Source organism: Asterias rubens, chromosome 2 (genome assembly GCF_902459465.1).
Source record: "Asterias rubens chromosome 2, eAstRub1.3, whole genome shotgun sequence".
Classification (NCBI taxonomy): domain Eukaryota; kingdom Metazoa; phylum Echinodermata; class Asteroidea; order Forcipulatida; family Asteriidae; genus Asterias; species Asterias rubens.
This window is the reverse complement of record NC_047063.1, coordinates 7,957,091-7,979,139: the sequence shown is the minus strand read 5'-3', so window position 1 is coordinate 7,979,139 and position 22,049 is coordinate 7,957,091. Positions and strand designations below refer to the sequence as shown.

At 39.4% G+C, this 22,049-nt stretch overlaps 1 protein-coding gene across 1 annotated transcript; it reads left to right on the top strand.

The window, feature by feature from the left end:
• Positions 1-2,286: 2,286 nt before the first annotated feature.
• On the top strand, positions 2,287-16,170 carry LOC117306934 (DNA-(apurinic or apyrimidinic site) lyase 2-like). The gene is made up of 6 exons (XM_033791513.1): positions 2,287-2,466; positions 3,572-3,655; positions 4,142-4,331; positions 7,400-7,546; positions 9,666-9,732; positions 13,153-16,170. Exons 1-6 carry the CDS (start codon positions 2,352-2,354, stop codon positions 14,239-14,241), a joined length of 1,692 nt encoding a protein of 563 aa, XP_033647404.1. The 5' UTR covers positions 2,287-2,351; the 3' UTR covers positions 14,242-16,170.
• The last annotated feature ends 5,879 nt before the right edge of the window (positions 16,171-22,049 follow it).

Sequence of the window (22,049 nt, the reverse complement as noted above, 5' to 3'; positions counted from 1 at the left end):
CTTATTATTTGTTTATTTTTGTGGGGAGGGGGTGGGGGTGTGGAGGGGGTACCGTCTGGATTTTTGTGGGGTTACCTGGAGGTGGGGCACTGGACATTTGCAAGCCCCAATCTGACTGTGCAGCTGCAGTTAATACAGATTTTTATATACACATATTTATATTAGGTTAGTTATCAGATTGTTAGTTATAATTACAGAAGGTGCAAGTTAACATTTTAAACCGAAGCTAAAACCACCTCACTGATACATATTATGAACTGATGGATAATGTACATGTAGGTCATTCTAAGTAACCCGAGGGTGTTCCGCGGGGTTGACGTTGTGGTTTCTTACTTAACCTTGCCCCTCTAGGACTCCGATTGGAAACACACTGGGTCACTACTTACGCTGAAACCCAATTCAAGCACATGTGTAGTGTCCCCGGCGTGACTGCGCCTCTCTTAATATTCATGCATGTTGTCATAATTCTAACACAAAATGAGGCTGTAGGCGCATGTCCGCCACCACTTGCAGTGGCTCGATTTGGGTTAGAATTGTGACGTACCTCATGCATAAATATTAAGAGAGGCCTGACTGAGTTGGTTTTCTCTGGAATAATTCTCTAGGGTTTCTCCAACATCTAGTACAGTGTTTAAGTTGGGTTTCTTAAGAGTCCTTGGTTTTACTAATAGAATAAGTACTATGTATGTTTTAGTTGTACCCTTATACAAACACAGAGTAAAGTAAATACTTGAAAAGGTATAGTTTATTTTATTATTAAACTCTATTGAATTAAACCTTTCGTACAAAAGTTTCTATGAAACAAATTGAATCCTGGCGCTTGTTTGTAGTTGCAGTGTGGTTTGGTTAGATTAAATGTTCTATTGTTTAAAGCAGTCTGTTAACTGGGGTGGGAAAGATGACAAGTTTACCAAGACAGGATTTGAACCACTGACCTCTGGAATCTGGATTAGTGCGCCAGCACTCTACCAACTGAGCCAGGGGGCTAGATAGCTCAGGCAGAGTGCCAGCACATTTATTAATGCGGAGGTAGTTAGCTCACATCCCGCTCTAGTATAGTAACATTCTCTATATTCAATTCAATCCCAAATCATTTAAAGACACTGGACACTATTGATAATTGTCAAGGACCAGTCTTCTCACTTGGTGTATCTCAACATATGCATAAAATAGCAAACCTGTGAAAATTTGAGCTCAATTGGTCGTTGAATTTGCGAGATATAATGAAAGAAAAACGCCCTTGTCACACAAAGTTTCGGCCTTCAGATACTTGATTTCGAGACCTCAAATTCTAAATCAAATTTGTGGAAAATTAATTATTTCTTGAAAACTACTCCACTTCAGAGGGAGCCGTTTCTCACAATGTTTAACACTATCAACCTGTCCCCATTACTCATTACCAAGTTAGGTTTTATGCTAATACATGTAATTATTTTGAGTAATTCCCAATAGTGTCCACTGCTTTTAAAAACATTTTACCATGTCAGTTTCCCTTGTGGTTTAATATTTTGATATATAACCTTATTTCATCAGCCTGTGACAAGCAAGCACACCAACAACTGAAACACTTTCAAATACAAATACAAATTCACGGGCAACCGAAGACCAACAAAAAGAGCTCCCCTTTGGTCGTCTGCTTTGCTAATTTGCGAAGCAAAGCAGACGACAGCAGGACGACCACCGTTAAAAGTAAATAGCGCCCTCAGTGGTAGAACGCGGTAATTGTTATTATTTTTTTTTTTTGGGGGGGGGCGGGGTCTATACTCGAGCACGGAAGACTGGCCGGGGGTCCTTATGAGAATTATTAATTGCCACTGACTGGCAAAGTCAAGGTGTTCACAAAATTATAAAGAAATACTATCAATACAATTACAAAAAGAGTGCGCGGTTGGTTGGTTGGGTTGGTCCATCATGCATGAAGGAAAGTCGTCTGCTTGCGAAGAGCTAGCAGTCGACCACCATTAAACTTAAATAGCGCCCTCATAGTCTGATACCCCCCCCCCATGTATCTGAGGTTGATATACATCGGTTATGTGGAATATCAATATAATCAGGCCTCGAAGACTCCCCCTTTGAGGAAAACAAACCAAAGAAAATACTTATAAAAAACGAGCGCATGCTTGGTCGTCTGCATTTTGCATAGTTTTAGCGAGCAGACGGTCGACCACTGCTAAAAGTAAATAGCGCCCTCATTGGTAAGGGCTTTTGGGTCTAGTCTGGTACCCCGTGTTCCGTATCATATACAAAGGTTGAGGTTAGATACCAGACTGCACATGGCAGCTGAAAATACACACTTTTATCGTCAATTTTATCGTCTGCCAAAAGGCGCGCAAAGTTAAAGTGCTGAAAATATGGACATTTTGACGTGGAACATCAACGGCATTAGGGCTTCCAAGATTCCTATCAAAGAACTTCTCGATTCACTGGGTGCGGATGTCATTTGCCTGCAGGAGACCAAAGTAACGAGTAAGTTTGAACTCATGTGACCTTTTTGTTTGTTCATTCATTCTTGACTTTTTTATTTTGTTGTTTTGTTGTGACTTTTATTTGTTATTCGAATTCTCAATCTTCTGACTGAACTGAAGTGAAATGAACGACTGTTGTTAAAAATGTTAGCGTTATGTTGTGGTAGTGTTTTGTACCATTTTTTTTAAGTGTAACTGTGTTTAGGTGTTGTTCATGTTTTTTTAGTTTGTCAGTGCTGCACTGTGACTGACAAAATATTAAATTTAAGATAATTATTAACACTTAAAATAAAATAGAGTCAGTAAAAATGTCAAATATTAAGTAAGGACGGTAAAATAAGTGTTTATTTGCAACTGAACTGTACTGTCTGTAGGCCTACTGACAGGCATGTGTCAATGTTTATAATATTTAATTATAAATGTTTTGCCCACTGTGACAAAGTGTGACCAGGGTGACCTGACTGTTTTTGCTGAACGGAAGCAATAAATGGTGGGATGGAAACGATTCGGAATGACTCCTTTATACTACTAATAATACTATACTTAGTCCCTTGACCTTGCTTCTCCCTGACCCTTGCCTGCCAACCATGCCAACGGCTTTTCATTCATTAGGCCTATAAATACATTTATTAAAAAAGTAGGTCTTGGCCTACTCTAATAAAAAAGGATAACTTCTGTTTCACGCAACCACTATTTCACTCATTGTTACAAAAAAGGGATAGGCCCATCTCATTGTTGAGTGTCACGTGTGAGTTGAGGTAAATTAGATATCGTATCAAATGAAAAAGTGGTGACGTGATACGGAACCTTTTCCTCTCAAAATTTACCCAAAGGAGATTTATAAGCCTAGGGCCCATTCCTGTTAAGTTTTGGTGGAGAATGGCAGCCATGGTTTGGTAACACTATTACTAACAGTCAATCAATACACAATACATCCGAAAGATGCCTTTAAATGACATACAATCTTGGCCACTAAAACAGGCACAGTTTATCTCTAGACCAGTGGGCAACTTTACTAAAAAACTTTTAAGCACAAGGCCTGCATGCCTTATTGTGATTTGTGACTTGAACTATAATATTACTCTCGCCTGTTTTTCTTTCTACAGGGGACCTGTTAGATGATGCCATTGCCAATATTGAAGGGTATAGTTCTTACTTCAGCTACTCCAGAAAGCGTTCAGGATACTCTGGTAAGTTCAGTATTCCTCTGCTACTGCTTTATCATGTCTACATCACAGGCCTGTATGCTTCCTTTTTGGAAGGGCAAGGGCAACAAGGCATTTTCTCCTTAAACGCACCTTCTAAGGAAATATTTTAATTTCTACTGGAATATTTTCAATTTTAAAGATGCTATGTCAGATTTTTGGCCCCAAACATTAAAAAATTGATTTTTTTAAGTGAATGGTATTTCAAAGAGTATCACCCGCTCTAACAAAAAAAGGTTTAAACTTTTACTTTCAATGGTCAGGAACCATGCCGAAAATTTTCGTTCAAATGCCGTTCAATAGTTTCCCGTAGACTTTAAGATTTTACAATGGAAATACCCATTTCAATTGAAAGATGAAATTCCAGGCCTGGTCATGTCAGTGTCTACCTTTAAACCAATAGGACTGCTTTGGGGTATTATGCATTATTATTTAAATTCAATCTTATTTTACTTTTATTTTTGTGTGAAGGGGTTGCCACTTATTGCCGTGACTCTGTCGCTCCCGTGCGTGCTGAGGAAGGACTCACAGGCAGAATTGCAAAGGCCAGTGATAATGGTGATAGCGTTGGTTGCTATGGTAGTCACACAGTCTTCACAGATGAGGAACTTCAGTCATTGGACAGTGAGGGGCGGGCGGTGATGACACAACATCGAATAAGGTCAGTCAGTGTGCTTCAAGATAAAAATGAACTTAAAATAACCTACGGCAGGCCTGATACTTCACGAAGGCAACGAAGGCAATTGCCTCAGTGCCCCCTGGTCATTGCTTTGGTGCCCTTGAAATGCTCCAGTAGAAGTTTACAGTTTTCTCATCGAGTGCCCTTTTACAAAGGAGATACTGAAATACAGGCCTGCTATGGCACCCACAGAAATTGCCGTAGTGCCCTGTGCTGTTGCTGTTCTGCCTTTTGCAGTTCCAATACAAACTTACTGCTTCCTCATAGAAGTGCCCCTTACCAGAGGACAAATGGTGTTCCCCTTCAACTTTACACTGAGCCATCTTGCAGTCAGCGACAAATTGGGTTTAATACTCAATAATGATAGGCCTATGGTAAAATATCACAAACTTTTTGAAAGCATTCTAACGAAAACATTACACCAACAAACTGTTTGTTGAGAAAACAATGAAGAAATTTCAGTTTTAGATTCGAGAGGAAACTTAAACCCCTATTAACCCCATGCACGCACGTCACACGCGGCGACTGTGCCACGCTCACCATTTTGGTGGTCAATAGGTTTACGTGTAAACGCTGTGTCACCTAAAATGCGCACTTCACTGAATAATGCAGAGAGACATTGCCCACCAAAAATTGCGCATCCAAAATTATTCTGATGATTACGTCAGGTAAATTGGGTCAATGGGGAAAACCCATGCAGTCAGGAAGAAACTGGAAACCCGACCCAATGCAAGGCTCCGGTCTGGTTATCGATCCGGGGTCCACAGAGGTGAAAAGGCAGGGAGAGAAACCAATGAGCCAACCTGATTGCCTGATTAATTGACTCCATTATAAATGCCAGCCTAGCATTAAACGCTTTCAAGGCCAATATAGCTGCCTATCGGTCAACTTTCTTCCTGTGTGCTTTTCAGCTTTTCCAGCCAGTTTTCTGGATAGAGTCACCTGCACACTCAGGATGGCCCCACCACAGGTGTTTGTGCAGTTTGACACTAAACAATTATATGACAAATATGTCTTGTGAAATGCAGAAATTTTGAAAGGGTTAGTTGATTGATTTTGAGTTTGTCTTTTGCTTGAGCCATAAGCAGCAGTCTCAAGACTCAGTCAATATTTAATGACGAAACGTGGACCAACAATTGTCATTAATTCTCGTAATTCAATATCCTGTTTGAATCGTTCTACTCCTACTTCTGCCTTGTGAGCAACTAATTTAAAAAGACATTTCCTTAATCTCTGCCCCAGAACTCCCGCCCTTTTCATCCATCATAAAACCAATCGGTCAAACCATAGTTTAGTTGACATTGTACAATTTTGTGATTTTGCGGAGACAGGCCAGACATGACTGATATAGTGGATCAATCATGTGATTTTTGTTTCCGGCTGTTGAAGTCATGATCTTTCTGACTGTAGTAGTACAGACCTGGAATTACACGGGATGCCACATGGCCCGGTTGCCCTGGTTGGTCCTTGGCCTTGGTGCCCCCTTAAAAATGTTTACATACAGACTTTAAAGATTTCCATTAAAAGTGCCCTTTGCAAAATGAAAGTGGCCTCTAATCTAAGCCTTGACCCTCTCAAAAACCTCAGATCGCTCCTGTATTCAAATTCAACTTTTGTATGGTGAAATTATAGGCCTTAAACTTTACTTTTGGGCAATTTTCCTCTGGTAAGGCGTTTCTATGGGAACAATTATAAGTTTGTATTGAAAGGGTCAAGGCCCTTGCTGAGGGCACCACAGCAAAAGCACAGGGCACCACCACATCGATTGCTGTGGGGGCAGTGGTTTATTTGTTGGTCTGCAATGTTAGTTATTTTGTAGGTCAGCATTCTGAAATGCTGTATACATTTGCATTGTAGAACAGCTTTTTATATAGCTCTGAAGTTTAGAAAAAGCTTCAAGATCATACCTAGCTTTGTGGTTACAGTGAGCATTGACTGTACAAAAAAGAACAAACAGCAATGTATGTTTATACTCTCTTTGATTGTTTAGAAAGTGAGCCCTCTTTTGGCAGATATTGCTTATTGTGGTAGCACTCTTTTTGCCAGAGTCATTTCCATTCAATAACACTTGACATGATTTACTTCCTGGCGTTAAAGGTCTCTATTTTAAACATCAGTCAAGACTGTTAAGTTGCACAATCATTCAAAACCTCCTCTCAGAAACAAGACAATGAACATACATGTGCAAGTCATAACATGTCAAGTGTATCCATTTAAAGAGGGGTGTCAAGGTCAAATTCAGTTTTATGATGCTCTCCAATAGAGTTCTCATTCTTGTTAGAAAACTGGGAAAAATTACAATCTTTCTTCTAAACCTCAGTCCGCATGGTCAATCTCCATCATCTCCATGACATTGAATTGAATTGAATTGAATTCAGTCCAATGTCATTTTATTTGTTACTCTCACGGGCTCAAATTTGGAGAAAAAGACTTAGGCGCTTGTAGCTCAAAATGTTTACTTGACCAGATTTTATAATTTTTACAAGACAAGATTCAAAATGAGTTGAACAAACACCAAGAAATCTCATTTTTCTTATATAAATGTGTAAGCCTACTTTGAGAGAAATTTTAAGCATTACGTCTTGGAAAGCAAAAATGATGGGTCTGTAGATTCCAAATTGGAATTTCTGTACTAGTCATGAGCTCAAATTAGTCAATGCCGTTTTTTGGATACCATCATAATTCAGGAATGAACTGAAAACTCCCTGTACAAAAACGAGCCATTTGGAATGGAAGGTCATAGATCATTTGGGATTTGGACACTAATTGCACTTGAATTGGGTATTAAACACAGTGGCATAATCTTGTGAGTGTAGAAACTTCCAACCCATTTTCATTATGAGGACTTTCTATTGGAAAATAAGTGGATCACAAAACTGAGCGTGACTTTGGAGCCCCTCTTTATGTTATGTCTGAATAACTCAACTTTAAAGTCACAATATGTTTGATGTTATTAGAAGAATCAAAGTTATATTGATCGTCCTCCATTTAAGCCGAAAGTCGTCGACTGACCTGTGTTCTTCTTTTTTTCTTCTTCTTTGCTTTTTAAGGACACCAGAGGGCGCTGTTCATGACGTTGTTGTCATTAATGTCTACTGCCCACGTGCAGACCGGGAGAATAAAGAGCGTATGTCGTACAAGCTTCAGTTTTATAACCTTTTGCAGCTCCGGGCAGAAGCTCTGGTTCATGAAGGAAGGTGAGAATAAAAAATATAAAAAAGTTAGTAAATGAAGGAGAATTTCCTAAACTTTTTAGTTGACCTTGGTTTTTTGATCTGCAGATGTTTGGAGGAGTTATTCCATTGGGGACTTTTTGGGGACTCTAGATGGCAGCAGATTCACCTCAGCCAAATTTTATGGCTCTGCTTATCGCCGACTTCAGCGCTAATTATCACCATTTTCTGCTTAATTAGTACCAAATTTCTGCGCTTGTTGTGTAAGTGAAGAATGCTCATAGTAATGTGGAGTTGAGCAGCTCACTCAAGCAATACTCCCTGTTAAATATACTTGACATAAGCAAGGAATTTCCTGCTTCCGTAAGCGCTGATTCTTTGCTTACATTAAACAGAGTGGCCATGAAATGGGCCTCGGTTAATCCATTGTTTTTGGTAAACTGAGCCAATTGAAATTTACCTGGTATCAGGTAAGTCTGCTGCCACCTAGCGTTCCAAAGCCCTTTTTCACCTTCAAATATTGCCTCTGCCCCTCTACATATCATGTACCCTTATCGTAACCAAAAGAAGTGGCCTTGAGTTAATTCTGAGAAAGCCAAGAGATTGCTTTGTTGGGTACAGTTTGAATTTGGCATTTAATTTGCCACTTAACAGCTTTCATTTTTAACAAGTTAGTAAAGAGCTAGGGTATTGTGGTTTTCCTGTCGAATACCACTTTTTGATCAATAAATCTTATACTGTTATGAAGGTCAAGATCACATTCTCTACACAGATGTTTTGAAAACTACTGCAGTATTAATTCATAGCATTCCAGACTAACCTGCTCTAGATGATAATCCAAATTTACAGGAACTTAATCTACACAACAGAAATATTTTACTCTTTGCTGCTTCTATAGAACCTTTAAAAATGTATGTAATGCAGGGTTAAAGGCACTGGATTTGTTGGTACAAAGACCAGTACATTCTCACTTGGTGTATCCCAACATACATGTATACATAAAACAACAAAAGTGTGGAAATTGTGGCTCACATGCAAGAAAAACACCCTTGTTGTATTACTTTGCGTGCTTTCAGAATCAGATGCATAATAAAGGGCTTCAGCTGAAGTCTTTTAATTATTTGAGTGAGAAATGATAAACTCTGTTACTTCAGAGGGAGCCGATTCTCTCAATGTTGTACATGTATACTATCAACAGCTCTCCGTTGATCATTACCGAGTAAGTTTTTTAGCTAACAATTATTTTTAGTAATTACCAATAGTGTCCAGTGTGCCTTTAAATGTAGGGTCATAGATTAGTTGTTGTTAACGTAATGCTGATATCTACAGGTAAAAATGTAAAGAAGGGCAATAAAAGGCACACATGTTCAAAACGCTTCAGCTGAAAACAGTACCTCCTTGCTGAGAAAACATCACAAAACTATCACAGTATTTTCACAAGAATGTCTTATTCATCCACACTTAGTGTCTCTGACTGTAGCATTCATAAATGGACACCAACCCACAGAAATCTGAGCAACGATTCATGCATGAATCGTTTCTCAGATTCATGCATGAATCGTTTCTCAGATTTAAAGGTTTTTGGTGAAAATTTATTCAAATTGTATTACTTCGAAGCAAATGCTGTCTCAAAATAGGTTTCACTACGAACAGCTGCAGTGCAGAGTATTTTCCAGTCTATGACCCTACCATACGTGTAAGTCTTTGTTTTGCTTTTGAGTTATTTGGCACAAGTGATGACTTATTTGATACTCAAACAACTTTTTCTTTCACGGGAGTGTTTCAACATGACAGAACATAACAATTAAAATTTATAAGTTGCTATTTAAGATCATAGCGCACATGAAAGCAATTAACATGGTAAAAGGTGAGTCTTCAGAACTTTACAAAATGTAGATGAAGTAACAGATTCCCTATTAATGACAGTAGGGAGATTGTTACAAATTATTTGCCCAGATACACTAAAAGGTTTTTGACCCAGAAGTTTGTTTGCTCTGGGGAACATTTAAGCCAGTGATGTCATGTGTCAAAATGAGGACTTTTGTACTGTTAAACAAGTTTCCAGTATTGCACCCCAGTCAAACAGGCAGCAGTCAATGTCCTTCTGTTATTTAGCCTCGTCCTTTTTTACCCCCCACTCCAGGCATGTCGTTATCGTCGGTGACATAAACGCATCACACCGAAGGATCGACAACTGTGACCCAGGCCCGGTGAGTAACATCTGGTGCGATTCCCAGTAGGGTCCAAGACTTGTCAGCCTTTTCCTTAAGTCACTCGTCTCTGCTCATAACATGTTATCACCTTGAATAGAAGTAGAGACTTTGAAAACTTGCGCCGAGCAGGGGTTCTTTATGACCTCTCCTGGGCTTAATTTGTATTGAAAACCGAAAATTGTTTTTATTCTTTCCTAAAAGCAGATTCCTAGAAAATGTTCCTGGGTCATCATTAAAAAGTTCCTTCCTCCCCGGATGTGCTTTATCGTTTCAGACCTTGTTGCTTTTAAGTTGAAGGTCATAAAGGGAATTGATAGAAATGGCTAATATCATTATTTATCGTAACTGGTGCCATCTGCTGTTTTGACAATGTTCCTATGTTGTATAATGATTAGGAGGTGTTAAAAGTTTAACAGCATTGTGTATAGTAGTTTTACCAAACTTACATTTTGAAGTTTAATTGCTTTTGCATCAAGTACTGATTATTACTGTAAAAAATCAGTAATCTGTAACGGCTTAAAATCAACACGTTCTCTCTTCCCCCATTTAAAAAAGGTGCTAATAATTACTTTGAAATCATTTATTGATCTCTAACAACCTAATTTTAAAAACTTTTTTCCATCATCCTCAACCCTTTCCTTTTCTTACTGCTAAATCATTTTTATTGATCTGACTGACTTGAATCCAACATTGTTCCCCTCTGACCCCATCCCTCCCCTATTAATGTGAAATTATTTTATTGATCTGTAATGACTTGAATCCAACATTGTTCCCCTCTCACCCTACCCCTCCCCTATTACTGTGAAATCATTTTATTGATCTGTAATGACTTGAATCCAACATTGTTTCCTCTCTGACCCCATCCTTCCCCTATTAATGTGAAATTATTTTATTGATCTGTAATGACTTGAATCCAACATTGTTCCCCTCTCATCCTACCCCTCCCCTATTAATGTGAAATCATTTTATTGATCTGTAATGACTTGAATCCAACATTGTTCCCCTTTCACCCCACCCCTCCCCTATTACTGTGAAATCATTATATTGATCTGTAATGACTTGAATCCAACATTGTTCCCCTCTCACCCCACCCCTCCCCTATTAATGTGAAATCATTTTATTGATCTGTAATGACTTGAATCCAACATTGTTCCCCTTTCACCCTACCCCTCCCCTATTAATGTGAAATCATTTAATTGATCTGTAATGACTTGAATCCAACATTGTTCCCCTTTCACCCTACCCCTCCCCTATTAATGTGAAATCGTTTTATTGATCTGTAATGACTTGAATCCAACAGTGTTCCCCTCTCATCCTACCCCTCCCCTATTAATGTGAAATCATTTTGTTGATCTGTAATGACTTGAATCCAACATTGTTCCCCTCTCATCCTACCCCTCCCCTATTAATGTGAAATCATTTAATTGATCTGTAATGACTTGAATCCAACATTGTTCCCCTTTCATCCTACCCCTCCCCTATTAATGTGAAATCATTTTATTGATCTGTAATGACTTGAATCCAACAGTGTTCCCCTCTCATCCTACCCCTCCCCTATTAATGTGAAATCATTTTGTTGATCTGTAATGACTTGAATCCAACATTGTTCCCCTCTCATCCTACCCCTCCCCTATTAATGTGAAATCATTTTGTTGATCTGTAATGACTTGAATCCAACATTGTTCCCCTTTCACCCTACCCCTCCCCTATTAATGTGAGATCATTTTATTGATCTGTAATGACTTGAATCCAACAGTGTTCCCCTCTCATCCTACCCCTCCCCTATTAATGTGAAATCATTTTGTTGATCTGTAATGACTTTAATCCAACATTGTTCCCCTTTCACCCTACCCCTCCCCTATTAATGTGAAATCATTTTATTGATCTGTAATGACTTGAATCCAACAGTGTTCCCCTCTCATCCTACCCCTCCCCTATTAATGTGAAATCATTTTATTGATCTGTAATGACTTGAATCCAACATTGTTCCCCTCTCACCCTACCCCTCCCCCTATTACTGTGAAATCATTTTATTGATCTGTAATGACTTGAATTCAACATTGTTTCCCTCTGACCCCATCCCTCCCCTATTAATGTGAAATTATTTTATTGATCTGTAATGACTTGAATCCAACATTGTTCCCCTCTCATCCTACCCCTCCCTATTAATGTGAAATCATTTTGTTGATCTGTAATGACTTGAATCCAACATTGTTCCCCTTTCACCCTACCCCTCCCCTATTAATGTGAAATCATTTAATTGATCTGTAATGACTTGAATCCAACATTGTTCCCCTCTCACCCACCCCTCCCCTATTAATGTGAAACCATTTTATTGATTTTATTGATCTGTAATGACTTGAATCCAACATTGTTCACCTTTCACCCTACCCCTCCCCCTATTACTGTGAAATAATTTTATTGATCTGTAATGACTTGAATCCAAAATTGTTGTGAAATCGGGCTGCTGGTCCAGTTAACATGTTGAGCTACATTTACCTGCAGTCTTTTGGAATTTCACACCAAAATCGTACCATACCAGTTTGAATTACCCCCTTAATCGCCTTCCTGTTATAACCCCCCCTGAATTGACATCAGCTCTGAAGTGTTTTGATGACATTGTTCCACCAACCTAACAACAGAATGACTCTCAGTTTATCAAAGGGACTTATTCCTTGGTTTCCTCTTGATGGCGTACAAGGAGGGAATTGTAAAACATAACAATAAAACAGTCTGGGAAAACCCAATCTGCTGATTAACAGCAGATTGGATTTCCCCCTACACTTTCATACAATACTTCAGGTCATGAACTACTCAAAGGGAAGAACTGTATCAGGGAGAACAAGCTTAAAGTCTCTCTGTTAGAAAAGACTCTTCCAATATTTTCAAGGAAAATGATAGACATTAAACTAAGTTATTTTAAACTCATTGTTTTGTTCTGGTATGAAATTTTAAGGCAACACAAATTACAATTTTTGTAATATTGTACTAATGTACTTATTTTAGATTTTTCCTAACATCTCATACTTCCTCTACAATTCAACTGAAGACATTTTCCAATCTTGCCAATGTGTTGGTGATTATTTTTGATGTAATCTGGTTTTCTGTAGGCCTAGGCTTATTTCTTAAAATAGACCTTATGCATTGACGTCATCCAGCGGCCATCTTAGTGGAAAAACGGTGACGAAACAATCAAAACGCACAGATTTGTACGCGCGGCGCACAGGATTGGCCAATGAACAACCTCCTTTTTACCTCTAGGTGAGGGCGCCCTACTAAAATGACGTCATGTGCATAAGGTCTATTGATTTAATTGTTAATTACATAAAAATCCACTGCAATCAGCCTGTTGACTTGAGAGAAAAACTTTTTAATACCAGTTTCATGAAAATAATAACTCCTTTTTTACTTTTTTAGGAATTCGAACTCCATCCCAGTCGTCAGTGGCTCGATTCTTTCCTCTGCGATGGTGTTCCTAAAAAAGAACCCAAAGAGTCAGAGACCTCCTCTAAAAATTGCAAAGACACGGAGGAACTCCCCGCCTCCAAAGGTAAATTCGTGGACACTTTTCGCCTCTTCCACCCCAATAGGGAGAAAGCCTTTACCTGCTGGTCTACAATGACTGGTGCTCGGCAGACGAACTATGGAACAAGGATCGATTATATTTTCGCAGATCTAGATCTCTGTAGTAAGATGATCATAAATTGTGACATTATGCCGGAGGTGGAAGGTTCAGATCACTGTCCGGTCAAAGCCAGGCTCAAATGTGAACCCGTTCCATCAGAGAAGCTACCCCAACTTAGCTCAAGCAACATGCCTGAGTTTTCAGGCAAGCAGATGAAGTTGATGTCCTTCTTCCAGAAATTGTCTCCAAGTAAAGTAGCCCTTGCTAGGCAAGCTGAAGCTGATAAGATAAGGGATGTGCACAAAACAAGTCAGAGAAAAGTTGATAACACTAAATCAGGCTTAAAAAGGCTTGGTAATGACCTGAGTAGTCAACAGGCCCAGAAAAAGCAAAAGACAGGGACTCGACAACAAAAAGGCAGTCTTATGAACTTCTTTGTGAAAAAGAAACCACAAAAAGCTGAGGTGCCAGACTCTTCTAGTCCAGATGTGCAGGTCCTAGACTCTGTATCTAAAGAAGAACAAAACACTGAGAGCAAATATTCTGAAACAGCCTCTCAGGAATCCCAAGTATCAGCCTCTCAGGAGTCCCATATATCTTCAGAGGGTGGACCAACCAAAGACTCACCTCCAAAAGATCAACAAAACACAGAGAAGAAAAATCTGACTTCTTGGAAGAAACTATTCTCAGGTCCTCCTCCTCCACCGCGATGCAAGGGACACAATGAACCATGTCTTCTGAGAACTGTCAAGAAACCAGGCCCAAATCTAGGACGTAAATTCTTTGTTTGTTCTCGACCGGAAGGGCACAAGAATGATCCAAATGCAAGGTGTAACTCTTTCAGTTGGGTTGTGAAAACCAAGTTACTTGCTCCAAATTGAATCCAAGCTGAACTTATCTTAGGGTATCTCTAGTAGTGGCTGTGGCTACCGCTAGATTACTTTATACACATGTACTCCGCATTGCTGCTTAAGTCAAAGCCTGCCATAGCCAAAGTCATTCCAATAAGGATATGGCTTACAAATCGAGGGAGTCTGCAGTCAATTAAATTTATTGACAACAAAGTTGATTGTACCTGAGGGTGATTCAATTTGTCACAGACTGTTTAGATTTGATCAATAATATTCCAAAATAGTCTTCTGGTAATAATTTGTCAGTCTTCCATGAAAGATGATGAGGTTTTGTGCAAGTGACTTTATGAAGACTTACCCCCTCATGTTTGAGGCGATCATCCTTAAGGGGTAAACCACATGTGAGTCTAGCAGGTGTGGAGCTGTATTTGTCATGTTCATGTGACACTACCTCGCTAGACAGCCAAGGGATGTGTTTGAGATGAGCGATGAGCTTGTGTTTGGATGAAAGATACTGCTCAAATGTGTCTCTTCAATCAAAGTAAAAGGGTTTGGGTACTTTTTGTACGACACAAAACACAAGACGTACGTATAGATTTACATTAAACTTACACGATTTTAAGATAATGATGTTGAAAGCTTCTTTTTATAATAATACTTGCCAAGATGCTTTGGTTTTTGAGAAATGAGTAAAACAATTTCAGAAAAATGATGTTCTTCTTATGTACAACGAATTTATGCAAATCTCCTGAAACATTGCTCTGTGATTTCACTTTGTACTTCTACAGGTAAAAATAATAATAGTAACAACAACAATAATACATTTTTATATGGCGCTTTATCACAGCCCAAAGAGATTTCAAAGCGCTTCCAAAATTATTACCCCCGGTCACCAGGCCTTAGATCATTCCCTAAACCATGGAGGTAGAGATAGCTTAAACCATCTCAGCTCCATGATCAGTATATACCTGTAGGCAGTGCTGCTAGTTACAGCGCTCCAATCTAACCGTTCACATAAACCATCTCTGCCCTCACAGGTACCCATTTTACCCCTGGGTGGAGAGAAGCAATTGTTAAGTGTCTTGCTCAAGGACACAATTGTCACGACTGGGATTCGAACCCACATCCCGATTAATGAGCCACCTGAACTTGAGTCCGTTGCTCTTATGCGCTTGGCCAGGACACCCCCAAAGGTAAATTATGTTACATACATTACATCTTAATTCACAGTGAGGAGGGATTCATGTCATGGCCAAAAACTTGATATACTAAAGATATTTTTTATTGATGTATCAAACCTTTTAAGTGTCTTGTCAAACTATGGTTTGTCAATCAGCGCACATCTTGTTATTGATTGTTTGTTTGTTGTTTTATTTTGAGACATTGAAGGTCTAAGCCTATTAGAAAGTTACCGGCGGGGCATGCAATTACTACTACATAGATTTGCTAAAAATAATTTTTTTAAGAATAAAAAGATATTATATATTGGTATGTTGGTATATTTGATTGACATCATCACATTGTGACCAAAAGGTCAAAATGTTTTACAAGATAAAAACATCAAAATCAAAGTAGACAGTCAAACCATTATCTGGCAGGAGGAGATCATTTGTACAAACCTCGAAAGGCAAGCCCTACAGCAAGTCTAGAAGAAAAGATTCTCCCCTGCCAACTAGACAAATAACTTATTAAAAAAGCAGTTATAAAAACAAGTTTCTTGTACATGTATAAATTGATAAATATATAAAAATATAAATATATAAATTTTGTAAAATTTGAAAAATGCCCCCCTGACAGCTAGAGATTCAATCCTGCATTCTAAAAAGTCACACGACAAATAAATTATTAAAAGCAGAATTATAAAACGAGTATCTTTACATGGTATATAAAAACTTGTAATATTTGAAAAAAAGTCCCAGCACATTTGATGTTTAAATTAAAATGTACTGCTTACAGCTGAAATTTCTCATTGTAAACATGAAGGTTTTAGATGATTTTAACCCGTCAAGGTTAATCAGAAACGTTGAAAATTCTCTTTGAAACATCTTCGGGTTGTCCATAGTTTTTGAAGTAGCAGGTGAAAAAATACCATTATCCAGTGTTGTCATAAGGATTGAGTATTAAGCGCCCAGAACAAGCGCAGAGCACGTTGCCCTTGTTGGGTGCCGGGGCCCGCTCAAGGACCCCAGAATCTAGATGCTTTAATTCTGGATAACACTGCATCTTGCAAAAAAGGTTGCTGCCCTTAAGCGAGATTATGCTGTGAGTATGTTCTAGATGGCCGAGGGGTTATTAGCGAACAAACCCAAGGCATCGAATGCTCGCTTGCCAGGTGATAAATGATCTGTAATTTGAGTAATTTAAAAAACATGTGTATTGCCAAAAGGTGTAATAGAACACAGGAACACTGTCATTATTAGTCAGTTTTTGTTTGGTACCTGGGTTTTCTTTAGTGAGGAGTTGGTGGGGGGGGGTGTCTTATGTCAATATAGAAACGTCTTGGTTTTTCTCCTTCGTTTTCTGATCATAGCACCTGCGAAAGTCTCTTGCGTATTGAACAGGGTCGCTAAAGTACATGATTTTGTAGGGGGGGGGGGGTCCCATGACTATGATACAAGTAGCTGTCCCTCCTTTTTAAGGGTCCTGAAGGTCGAAGTCTCGTTCGTATTGAACATGGTTCGTCAAAGCATAGAGCAGGGAAGAGAAAAAGTGCTTGGTTTTGTAGTTGCTTCAATGGGATACCAGAAATCGTCTTGGTTTGTTCCCATCGTTTTTTCTGATCAGTAACTCTCGTGTGTACTGAAACAGGGTCCGTGAAAGTGCGTGATTTCGTTTACTTCAAACCGTAACCGTCTTGGTCGTCTTTTTCTGATAGCGGTGTAAGTCTCGTGGCTATTGAATAGGGTCCGTGAAAGTGCGATAGTTTGTTTGCTTACCACGTTGTATTGCGGGAGCCCAAGGTTGTCAAATTGTTCCTGTACGTGCAGGGTCATCGAATCCAGGCATAGAGGACAGTCTGTACCCTGTATATTCCGAGAATAGGAACATACATTTATTGTGTCTTTGTTGTATAGACGGGGAGCATCACAAAACTTAACTTTTATATATTTTTGTTGATCATGTTCAATTCACGGAGTGAGCACGCATTATTTGTGGCATGATGTAAGTTGTACCATTGCTTGATTCAAAAAGAGTAAGCAAGCAATCACTTTAACACACAGCTGTACATTATATTGATTCAAAGATAGTAAAACATGACCAACCTCTTAAAATGGCATTTTTACAGACACAAGTATAAAATCCTTTATTGATCGACTTGTTATTAAAGACACTGGACACTATTGGTAATTGTCAAAGACTAGCTTTCACAGTTGGTGTATCTCATGTAAGAAATAACTAACCTGTGGAAATTTGACCTCAATCGGATATCGAAGTTGCGAGATAATAATGAAAGAAAAAACACCCTTGTCACACGAAGTTGTGTGCGTTTAGATGGTTGATTTCGAGACCTCAAGTTCTAAATCTGAGGTCTCGAAATCAAATTCGTGGAAAATTACTTCTTTCTGGAAAACTATGGCACTTAAGAGGGAGCCGTTTCTCACAATGTTTTATACCATCAATCTCTCCCCATTGCTGGTCACCAAGAAAGGTTTTCTGCTAATAATTATTTTGAGTAACTACCAATAGTGTCCACTGCCTTTAAATATTAGAATGCACAAAATGTTCTCAGTCTGAATGCTATGATATGTGAAAATGCTGGCATAAATCGTTCTCTATGTCATACAGGCAAAACATGGGATGGCCTCGGTTACATTCGAAGCTGACATACATGATGGTATTGGACTTTTCTGAATGTAGAGGTGGTTGACAAGTTATGTCTTGTATAGCTGCTGTTTCTTTCAAGTCATAAGTAGAAATGTATGTGACATCTATCAGAACGAAAAAGGATATTGATACTAACAGTTTATCGCTCTTCTCTAAAAGTTCATGGACGGCCTTTATCCATTGTTCGTTTCAACTATCCATGTGAGATTTGTTTGAGCTGTCATGAGGTTCAACTTGAATCATCGGTGTTCCGGTAATCTGGGCACAAGGCTTTGATTACAAGGGGGTGTGCTGATACGTAATCTGGTTGTTCACTCAAGAGGCGAACAGAGGCGCTCCTAAAGAACATTTCCAGCGTGGCTGTATGAGGTAGCCATGTAGGCTGTATGGGGTAGCCTTGCTGTCTGCTATCGAAACATTGTCACTTACTCTCGAATGAGATGTTACAATGACACAGGGGGCTGCTGACGCCTTGGCTCAGAGGACCTTCTCTGTCACTCATAAATCTATGAAGAAGAACAGCGAGGACATTTCTTTCCTGTCTCGTAAAGCGCGCCATGATGTTGTACTCGCCTCTCGCGGGAAACCAGCACACAGAGGTACATGCTCGTGTTATCATCGAGGGACGCTGAAGCATGGCGAGGAGCCAAGCTATTCATTGCCATGGTCTTGCTTGGGGGAATCATTGAGAACAGGTGCTCTTAAAGTATTGTTGCACAAAGACAACGAATTATTATGAAAAACACAAGTTTTAAAGAAGCAAGATGTTTCCAATTCAAATCGCAATTTTATAGACGTCTGTGGTTCTTTGTTGCGTGACGTCAGTGATCTCAAGCTACGTCTCTACAATTTGGGTACTTCATATTGGATATAGTAACGCCATCTTTTGCATTAAAATTGAATCGGATGACCCCGTCGTTAGCCACCTGAAAAGGTTCTCTTGGGTTTACTAACATGTCTGTTATTGTGCCAGGATTGTAACCAGCTTAGAACTTATTCCCATAAAGCGGTTTCAAATTGCGATTGGGAACCATGGAGCATGCTCCATGGTTCCAATTACATTTCAATGTTTACTTGGCTTTATACATTAAGCATGGTGATGTTTTTCCTAATGTTCTTTTTTCGATTTTGTTGTACATGTTACTGTAGGCCTACTCAGAAAAACAGTTAGATTTGTATTATTATAACGAATAGCCGATAATGTATGCCCATGTGGCCAACTGCAGTAGGGCCTACATGCTACCGGACACTTCAGCAGTGTCTTCAAGCAATGTCTTAAGATCCTCAAGAACAAAAATGTGAAAATCAAAATGTCAATGGCTATCTTCTTGGAGATTGCCTGATGGAACTGTTTGCCTGGTGTGACATGGACATGACACTGAATAAGAGTTTCCTATTTGTTTTCAACTGTCAAAATATCATTCCAGACTTGGTTGACGCAACACTCTTGGGCAACTATAACTAAACACAAATAACTTTCACTGAATGGCTGTTGTTGAGTTATTAAAAACTTCATCTCGTTTGGGTTTCGGTTCGGGATGTTCATGTAACGCAAAGGGGTCGTATTTTAGTGGCAATTCAGTTGTCACTGTTGTCTATAACATTTTTTCTGGGGACATTTGAAAGTCTTGTAATGGAGGAAGGAGTTGAGTTTATTGTCAAAGTTGAAATCCCAACATTTTAATGCATGAATCACTAAAGTCCCTTTCGTAGATCAAGAAGGGAACTTGAAATAGGCATTGACAGCCATTAATGTTGTAGGCCTATACCGAAGGAAACCGGTAAAACTGGGCTTCGTGTCTTGATAGGGTGTAAATTGGCCTAGACTGGATGGTCTTAACTTTTACCTCTAATACGACCCCTCGTCGATGGATCGTATCTGATCATGAAGGAAATAAATAGATAGGGGGTGGGGGATCAGGTGCAGGGCAGGGGATAGGGGTAATAAATTGAAACTACATTAGGGGTTTATATTGGACAGGTACCAATGAAAAATGGAGGTGTCCTTTAAAACCACTGCCGAATTTTGGTGCTCGATATGATGCGTGGTGTGTACCCCTCTTGTGTTGCACTAGGTGGTTGAAATCACAGAAATTAAAAAGAAAATTCATCTTTGATGTTGGGGGAAGGGGGTTCGTCTGTATAAGGTTATCTGTATTTTATCAACTTAACTTTATTTACTTAGTTTTCTTAACTTGCCAAGAAACTGGGTCAAGTTATTAGTGGTCAAGTCCGGCCGGCCGGGCACCGTCATTGCCGTCATATACTTCAGATTGAAGTATATACCCCTAACATTAAATATTACTTGGTAAAGAACACAATGGAGAGCTGTTTACACTGTACGTTCCCCCCTTTTTTTTGGGGGGGGGGGGGTACCCCCTGCCACCTACTGGGCATGGTACAACCATGGAGGAAGACAATTTTCTTCCTCCATGGTACAACTGTCGGAGTTTTGGCGAAGGGGTGGGTGCGGTTAGACATAAAACACCTCAGATGAGTTGCACTCATCTTGTCAATCAAAACATGGCCTACCACTACCGTTGCATCCTTGAGGAAAAGGGCAGGAAGATCAAGAAACAGGAAGTTGATAAGGATCTAGGAAACAGAGTGTTACAGACACTCACGCACAGATTGAAAAAGGGGAAGAGTCGGTAGACGTATGGATTATACTAGGGGAGACGTCTAGTATGGGGATCCCTGGTAAAACTTCACCCTTTCTCATGTGGTCTCTTGTATGTAATAGTTCAATCAGCTGGTACTAATTCAAATGTTTCTGAGGTTTTGAGAGAATTTAACATTTTGGACGTATGAGTGAAAATGTTACCCAATTGGGATACTTTTTGGACTCTAAGTGGCAGCAGACTTACCAGGTAAATCCATTGTTTTTGGAAATGTGAGCATGCTCAGAATGGTGTAAACAAGAAATTTACCCGGTAAGTCTGCTGCCACCTAGCGTTCAAAAGTCTCCTATTGCGATAACATAAGTATTATTTGAAAACTTTGCATGGAGTTTAATTGGGTGAGGTTTGCGGAAGCACATGTGTTAATCTCTTTTGAGTAGTGTTGAATCTGAAAAGAACCGGCTGTTGACAACTCGACGTTTCGATCAGTATGCTCTCCGATCGTCCTCGGATGAATTCTGGACTCTGTTGCTAGATGCTGCTGCTTAAATAACAAAACACATAATGCTAAAATCGTGTTTTTAGTGAAAATTGCTCCCCATTAGCATTTTAATGTCCTCTACTGATAAGATCCCGATGGTTGTGTTTTCATACAAAAGCCAAAACCACCGCAAGGCCAAACCATATGATCAATTAAGGGAAGGGGCACCTCAGGTCCAGCCCCTATTGACTCAAAGGGGAAGACCTAGATTAGGCTATAATTACCGTGACTGTTTCCCCTATGCTATGGAAACATGGTGAGTGAAAACTGTAGGTCGTATCCTAAAAGGTGACGTGGACTGTAGGCCAATGAGTTTTGATGTATATGGAGAATATTGCACGCATAGGTGCAACCAGTCTGGGTGCAAACACTTACCATAAGGGAAATCCATTACAAGGTCCCCTAATTGATACCATGGACATAATATATCAGGCAACGAAAATACATTCATCAACATCGTTTAGGCTGTGTTCATCGAGTGTAAGATGAAGCCCTCCGCATGTTAAATGCCATTCCTTTCTATATCTTGCAGTTCAGGCCCATGTTGTTCCTGCATAAACCCTGATGTCATCTCTCCATCTTCTTCTTTGTCTACCTCTTTTTCCGTTTCCCTATCCTTTGTTTGGTTGCCAATCTATTATTCTTGTTGCCCATCTGGTTTTTTGGGCAGTGTGTCAAGCCCATCTCAATTCAGCTTGTTTTATTGTCCTTCATACATACCCCTTCCCAAAAATATTGGCCTATATGAATTTAAGATCTTCAACTACTCCCCCCTTCCCAAACAAGGCTCCGTACGGTCGAAACGTCGGACTACTCTACTTACTTTTTGTTTGCATTTATATTATGGGTCC

Coding starts and splice junctions, on each gene's coding strand:
- LOC117306934 (XM_033791513.1), top strand. CDS start 2,352: ATGGACATTTTGACGTGGAACATCAACGGCATTAGGGCTTCCAAGATT. Junction 2,467..3,571: donor GCAGGAGACCAAAGTAACGA/GTAAGTTTGAAC, acceptor TTCTTTCTACAG/GGGACCTGTTAGATGATGCC. Junction 4,332..7,399: donor ATGACACAACATCGAATAAG/GTCAGTCAGTGT, acceptor TTGCTTTTTAAG/GACACCAGAGGGCGCTGTTC.